Source organism: Mus pahari, chromosome 1, assembly GCF_900095145.1.
Source record: "Mus pahari chromosome 1, PAHARI_EIJ_v1.1, whole genome shotgun sequence".
NCBI classification, from domain to species: Eukaryota; Metazoa; Chordata; class Mammalia; order Rodentia; family Muridae; genus Mus; species Mus pahari.
The window spans coordinates 122,404,212-122,411,927 of NC_034590.1; the positions used below are offsets into that span (position 1 = coordinate 122,404,212).

The 7,716-nt window shown below is 42.0% G+C and overlaps 1 protein-coding gene across 6 annotated transcripts in view; it reads left to right on the forward strand.

The window, feature by feature from the left end:
- Cpsf7 (cleavage and polyadenylation specific factor 7) overlaps positions 1–7,716 on the forward strand; it is a 22,908-nt gene that overhangs the window by 4,759 nt on the left and 10,433 nt on the right. For 2 of the 6 annotated variants that reach the window (XM_021190239.2, XM_029534468.1), the window contains exons 3-7: positions 1,502–1,720; positions 2,541–2,644; positions 3,006–3,178; positions 4,835–5,249; positions 6,744–6,862. In XM_021190239.2, coding sequence (XP_021045898.1) covers positions 1,502–1,720; positions 2,541–2,644; positions 3,006–3,178; positions 4,835–5,249; positions 6,744–6,862 — 1,030 coding nt within the window. Of the gene's footprint in view, positions 1–1,501; positions 1,721–1,851; positions 1,918–1,978; positions 2,056–2,540; positions 2,645–3,005; positions 3,179–4,834; positions 5,250–6,743; positions 6,863–7,716 lie in introns of those variants that run through there. The other 4 variants (XM_029534485.1, XM_029534421.1, XM_029534435.1 and 1 more) reach the window with 4 other exon arrangements.

The window sequence follows — 7,716 nt, forward strand, 5'->3', positions numbered from 1 at the left end:
GCCTAGCATGTCTATATACTAGACAGTACCCTTTTGAATAGGTATTTGCATGCACAATCTTCATGTATTCCTTTCACATACTTTAAAAAAAACACCTCTAGATAATGACAGTGATTATTTTGGCTTTGCTAAAAGCAAAATCCAGTGCTTGACTTTTGCTAGGCAAAGTCTCTACCTACCCCTGTATTTTTAATTTTATGTGTTATGGGTGTTTTGTTTGTGTGTATGTGCATTGCCTTCAGAGGCCAGAAGAGGGCATCAGATCACCTGGGACTGGAGTTTCAGTTATTTGTAAGCTGCCAGTGGTGCCTGGAATCAAACCCAGATCCTCTGGAAGAGTAGCCAGTGTCTTTAGCCACTGAGCTATCTCTCCTGCTCCCATCTTAAAGAAAATTTTAAAGGATGTTTTCAGCCGGTTAAGTTTGAATGGGAAACTGACAGATCTGGAGAGCTAAGAATGGCTTCTGAAGATTAGAGTATTAGACAGGATAGAGTATTTTTCCATTTGTTTTATATATGGTATATGTGTTGAGGACAGAGAACAGAACTTACCTTTTACCATGTGAGTCCTGTTACTTGAACTCAGGTCACCAGGCTTGATAGCAAGTGTATTTAACTACTTAGTCATCTCACTGGCTTTTTATTGTTTTGCGTTTTATAAGACAGTCTGGTACGACCCATGCTGGTCTCAAACTCAGTATGAAGCTGTCAGCTGCTGATCTCCTTCCTCTACCTCCCAAATGCTGGGATTACAGGCACTTGTGCCCTATGCCCAGTTTTAAGTCCTTTTGGTATCTCAGACTACAAGGGCAAATCATGGTACCTGACACATAAATGCTGGAGCTTGAACCCGGAGCCTCATGTGTACAAGGCAAGCACTCTACTACAACTGAGCTATAACCCCAGTCCTCTACTCCTGCCTTTTTATGTTTCTTGGATGGCTATTAGAAAACTGAGGTTGCATTCTATGAGCTTAGAAGTTTCCCCAGATCATTTATATAAACCAAAGGATAACTCCCAGTTTTTGGCTTGTTTGTTTATTTCATTTTGTTGCCTACTCACTTTTGTATTCTTTCCTCTGCTTTATATTTCTAGATAAATGTACTTTTATTAAATGTAATAATAACATATAACTTGATATTAAAATACATTTTATTAATATATCTAAGATGTGGTCTTTGAGCTAACATCACTGATCTCATGTATCATGAGATGTATTTCATTATTCATATGGTTTGTTTGCTTATTTACTATTTCTTTGATCCTCACAGGAGGTTAAACTTAAACTTGCCCATTACAAATAAAATCTTGAAAATCTCATAAGTAATACTAAGAGTTTGAAATCTGAAGTCTTCCATACCCTTTTTCCTAAAGTGGGACAGGGAGGGCTTGTACATTGCTTTACAAAGCATTTAACTATAGGTTCTAAATCAGCTAGAATGGAGCAGAAGAAACAAACTGAAAAGTTTGAAGACTCCATTACCAATCCCTCATCTTTTAGGACTCGGAGTTCAACAATACAGATCAGATTGACCTATATGATGATGTGTTGACGGCTGCCTCACAGCCCTCAGATGACAGAAGCAGTAGCACGGAACCACCCCCTCCTGTTCGCCAGGAGCCAGCTCCCAAACCAAACAACAAGACCCCTGCAATTCTGTATACATACAGTGGGCTGCGGAGTCGGCGAGCAGCTGTCTATGTAGGCAGCTTCTCCTGGGTAAGCAAGGATAGCCAAAAATCTCAAGGGTGGGCTGGAGGGAGAGCACTGGGAGGTGATGGCATTTTCAGAAACCACTGTTGCACTGTTTTGTGCTCTGATGGGGTTGGATTTCTTTTTCCTGGGATCAGGTTGGATTGATCTCTGAAAGAGAACTATCCTGAGGACGTACTGGTGCCGAAGAAAGCATTGATTAAGTGGGTAGTTGCCTTTTCTGCCATCTTATTACTGCCCCTGACCCTGGGGCTTTATGTCTAGCAGGGTCATCTATGGGACGAGATATCAGAGTGAACACCTTGAACTCTTGGTGGTCATTAGATGGTCCTGTGATAATGGTGGGTGATGGGGATCAAAGACCTTGATAGCTGTAGTGTATTTGGGATATGTGCTGACAATTCTGTAAAAGTTAACAGTGTGAGATGTTTTGGGGCTGGTGGGGGGAGGGTGCCAAATCAGGAAATGTATATGCTGATGGGAATATTCCTGGCATGATCAACTCTAGCCTGTCAGATCTGTAATTAAAGTTGTTAGCAATCTGTTTGAAGTGATGAACAACCAGCTCACATGTCAGTCAAAATTAAAATAAATTTTAGTCTTAATCCCCAAACATAGGGGTTGTGGGATTAGATGGGTTTAATATGTGTAGGACAATAAGAAGCCTGCACTGATTAAAATATTGCTGAGTTTTGGGGCTTCCTGTGGGTGGTCATGGTTGTGGCTGGAGTCCTAGATTTGGGAACAGGACTTGGAACGTCTGGGTGGGTGGGTAGCAGGCATGTAGCTCTTGACATTTCTCCCTTTTCCATCTTGCCGGCCCCAGTGGACCACAGACCAGCAGCTGATCCAGGTTATTCGCTCTATAGGAGTCTATGATGTGGTGGAGTTGAAATTTGCAGAGAATCGTGCGAATGGCCAGTCTAAAGGGTGAGATCTAGAACTGGGGAGCCCCTTTTGAGTTTATAACTATTAGGGTGACAAATCTATTATATGTTTGAACTTGGATTCTAACCCCCTTCCACCCTGGCCTAGCTTACTACCTTGGTTTTGACAAACTGCCAAAGATTTGGGACCTAGCTGGAATGAAATTGAACATCCATCTGTTGAAGGGAAAGAATGTTAATTTTAAATTCCAAAAAGTAAGGAAAAAACAGGAAATCTATAGGGTGGTACCTTCTTGTTGCTGATAGGGTGTGGGGGTAGAGGGGTGTTTAAATAATTTAGCAAGATGCCTTTTCCTTTGTCCAGTGTCTAAATATTTTATTCTTCTTTTACTTTGTTCCTTAAGATATGCTGAGGTGGTGGTAGCCTCTGAAAATTCTGTCCACAAATTGCTGGAACTCTTACCAGGAAAAGTTCTTAATGGAGAAAAAGTAGATGTGAGGCCGGCCACCCGGCAGAACTTGTCACAGTTTGAGGCTCAGGCTCGGAAACGTGAGTGCGTCCGAGTCCCAAGAGGGGGTACGTGGAGACCATCTGTATGATGGGGGGAGGTTGTGGGCTTGCTGCTGTGATGTGGAGGATTTGGGGCAAGGGTGCTTGCTGTTGGTTATGGTTTGGTGGCACAATTAGTGGGTGGGCCTAAGAATGAGACGTGTGTAAAGAGGACAGTGCTGGGAATCAGATTCAGGTTGTCAGTTCTGCCCTTGACTCTTCCTTTTGGCCTTTTGAACAATTCAGTTCACTTCTTGGAGCCTCTTTCCCATCTGAACTAAGAAATGATTAAAATTCCTATCACTGGTCAATTCTGTATTCTTCCATAAATGGACAAGGACACACCATGAATGGGCTTGCTTTTTAAGTTGTGGCTATCAAAAAGCGGACATCCTAAAGTGTAATTAAGGTATACAAAGGTGGCTATGATCCTATCTTGAGTATATATTTGGTGTACTCTGTAAAAATCAACCATAAGAAGTATTAGGTAATAAAAGTTAAGTGTTGTTTCTCCATTGTTGTCCTAGAGAAAAGAAAATACTTAATAGTTATGAATATTTAGTTGGCTTGGCAAGTATGTCACATTAGTTTTCTTTAAGATGCAGCATTCTGATATCGTCTTCCCTTCAGTTCATCTGACTCCCTTTAATCTCAGTATGTTCATCAACCTCTTACTACCTTAGTCTCCTACTAAGGCTCTCCTCCTGAGAAGAGGGTGCACTGAGCAACTGACAGGTATTCTAGTTTGCTTGGTAGTAAATACTTGTCATTATCAACTAATAAATTACTATTTTGGTTTGTGTATCAATTTGGATGGCATAATTCAATCTCCTAGGGTCTGATTTTTCCCTGATGAATTACTAAAATTAGATTTCTAAACCTAAGGACCAAACTTGGCTTATCCTGACTTCACAAGGTACAGCTACCCTGCAAGGGCCTGCCTGAAACAATCAGCCTCCTTTTCTTTCACTACCAGAGAATGGGTGGTAGCAGAAGCGTTTCACCACGTACCTGCCTGCTGTCACTACTTTGTACCTAGCTCTAAGCAGTAGTTCTTGTGTTGATGGGGTATGTGTCCTTCCTGAGGAAATAGAACCTCTTTAATGGAAACAGCTGTCCCTTGTGTTGACAGCCTAGATGGATGAGGTATGTTCTATAATTGCCCTGGGTTAAAAGACACACACTTAGCTTCCTTGACAACTCAACATTTTCCCATCCCTTCTGTTTAATAGTATTTGTATTAATTCAGCCCTCTCCTGGTTTCCCCAAGATACATCTCTTTACAACTACATTGAGAGTAGTATTTCTACCTCTTCTCAGCTTTTTCCTTGTGCATGTTACTTTTCTTCGCTGAAAAGAATAAAGCGAAGAATGTGTATTTATTTGAAAATAGGAAACAAGTTTAAGAGTTAAATATGTTGTAAGCACTTTGAGGATCCTAGATGAGAGCATCCATTGACATATAAGACTTAAGAGTTCTATTACTTTTTGGAGTTGTCTAAACCAACATACTTCTGGTCTTTCTTCTGAGGCCCATGGAAAGGCACCAGATGATTAGTTTCTTCTCTCTTAGCTGCTTCACTTGTATTCTTTTATGTACCAGACTTGCTGAGAGAAGAGCTGGTCCTAGTGCTATATCCAAAGCTTGCCTGGGCAGTAACATTAGCTCTGTTTGCTTTGCAGGAATACCTCCACGGGCCCACTCCCGAGACTCTAGTGATTCTGCTGATGGACGGGCAACCCCCTCTGAGAATCTTGTACCCTCATCTGCTCGTGTGGATAAGCCCCCCAGCGTGTTGCCCTACTTTAACCGTCCTCCTTCAGCCCTTCCCCTAATGGGTCTGCCCCCACCCCCAATTCCACCCCCACCACCTCTCTCCTCAAGCTTTGGTGTCCCTCCTCCTCCTCCTGGTATCCACTACCAGCATCTCATGCCCCCTCCTCCTCGATTACCTCCTCATCTGGCTGTACCTCCCCCTGGGGCCATCCCACCAGCCCTTCACCTCAACCCAGCCTTCTTCCCCCCACCAAATGCTACAGTGGGGCCGCCACCAGATACTTACATGAAGGCCTCTACACCCTATAACCACCATGGCAGGTAAAAACTGTATTTCCCTGCAACTTAGATTGAGCCAGGAGAGTAGAGTACTTGTTTGTTTGTTTGTTTGTTTGTGACAAGGTCTCACTATGTAGACCAGCCACTCTCAAACTCAGCAATCCACCTGCCTCTGCTTCCTGAATATTGGTATTAAAGTTCTGGCATGAGCTACCACACCAAGTAGACAGTGTTCTGTCAGAAGGTGGTGGTGGTTCCAGTACTGGAGAGGCAGAGTGGGCAAATCTCTTGAGTTTGAGGATAGCCTGTCTACAGAGTGAGTTCCAGGGCAGCCAGAGCTACACAGAGAAACCCTGTCTTGAAAAAATAAAGGGACTAGCAAGGTGGCTCAGTGGTTAAGAGCAGTGACTGCTCTTCCAGAAGACGGGTTCAATTCCCAGCACCCAGTTGTTAACTCACAACTGTCTGCAACTCCTAGTTCCAGGGAACCTGGCATCCTCACAGAAACATATATACAAGGCAAAATAGTAATAATTTAAAAAAGGAGAAACGAACAAAAAGCAGAGTGTTTTAGGCATTTGTTTTCTGTGAATGAGCACTGAATGAATATAGAGGAAAAATGGTAGTTTTCCTCTATATTCTTACTGTGATGTTGAGTCCTGGGGCATAGATTATTGTCTGCCAGAGGTTTGTTTTGCACTTACATGTGGAAGCCAAAGGACAACTTTTGGTGTCACTCTCAAACATGCTGTCCACCTTGCTTGAGCTGGCCTAGAGCTCACCCAAGTAGATTAAACTGGCTAGCCGATGAGCCCCAGGGATCCACTTGTCTCCACTTTCCCACCACTGGGATTATAAGCATCCTCCACCATGTCTGATATTCTTTTTTTAAAGATTTATTTATTATTATGTCTATGTACACTGTAGCTGTCTTCAGACACTCCAGAAGAGGGCATCAAATCTTATTATAGATGGTTGTGAACCACCATGTGGTTGCTGGGATTTGAACTCAGGACCTTTGGAAGAGCAGTCAGTGCTCTTAACCACTGAGCCATCTCTCCAGCCCCCCCCCCCCCCCCGAGACAGGGTTTCTCTGTATAGCTCTGGCTATCCTGGAACTCACTTTGTCATGTCTGATATTTTTATGTGGATCCTACACATTTGAACTTAGGTCCCCAATCTTGCATGGCTTACAAGCACTTTACAAGCTAAGTTATTTCCCCCAACTCTGTCATTGTTTTTTTATTTAATGTTTTCTGTTTTCATCTTATCTACTTGACCCAAAACATGTCTTTCATTGCTTCCTTTAAGCAGCTTGTTTAAACTCTGTGCCAATAATGGCTGCTGCAAATGCTACAATGACTACTACTGTTGAGTTAAACCAAAATTAGGAACACATATGATATAAATCCTGTCCTTGAAGAAAAGAATGAACATTTAAGACATACCTAGAGAAGTATTGAATAATAGTTCTATAGAATGTGGTGAAAATAATAAAGGTTGTGGGCAGTCAGCCGTGTAATTGTCTCTCTGCAGCCGAGATTCGGGCCCTCCACCTTCTACAGTGAGTGAAGCTGAATTTGAAGAGATAATGAAGCGAAACAGAGCAATTTCCAGCAGTGCCATTTCCAAAGCAGTGTCTGGAGCTAGTGCAGGTAATAAACTCTTACTTTACTGACTTTGCCTAAAGTTTTTCCCCTTTGTCATTTCTATCTGGAAACCTTTGAAAAGCTGAGTTAGAGTGCTGTTAGAGGTCAGAAGATGTGCACTTCAAAAGCAGTGTGTAACTAACTCCAGTCAAATGTCAAGACGTACTTTGTAAAAAACAACACTGTGCCTTGACTGTGAGAAATAGATACTATTTCCTGTTTGTATTTATTATAGAATGTAATTGCTGTCTTGGAGAGATCTTGATCTCAGAAGTGATCTTTAGACTTTATGTTTATGCAGTAGCTCCAACTCCAAGTAGAATTCAAAGCCCTGGGATTTTAGAAGTGGTATCTCAACTAGACGGTGCTCTGTTACACTAAGAAGTCTGGGCAGAGCTAGTGGCCTGTGGATAGACAGTCCTCTGAAGGCAAGTCTGTTGTCATCATAATATTACCCTTTCAGCTAACTTGCCCTGCTTTCAGCAGTACATGTAGAATCAGCAACTAGGATTTTGCAAGCCCTGGACATAAAAGAAGAGGCTGTAAAATGGGAAGTTTATGGATAGATGTAACTCCATGGGTAGAGCAATGGCCTGGCATACTAGAATAGAAAGGTTTGGAGTTCTGGTCTAAGTCATTCTCACTTTCTCCCCGGGAGTTTCCCACATGGATCTAAATGTAATATAGACTGTTAGTACTCAAAGAAATAAGTTCAAATTGACTGTTAAGCCATATCCCATAATTTCTGACCTTTGGTTTTAATTTGATTCTACAGAGTAGTTTAAAAACAAAGTATGTGTTCTTGTCAGTTTTTCCCTCACCAGAACAACATAACTTGACCTCTTTTTTTTTTTTTTTTT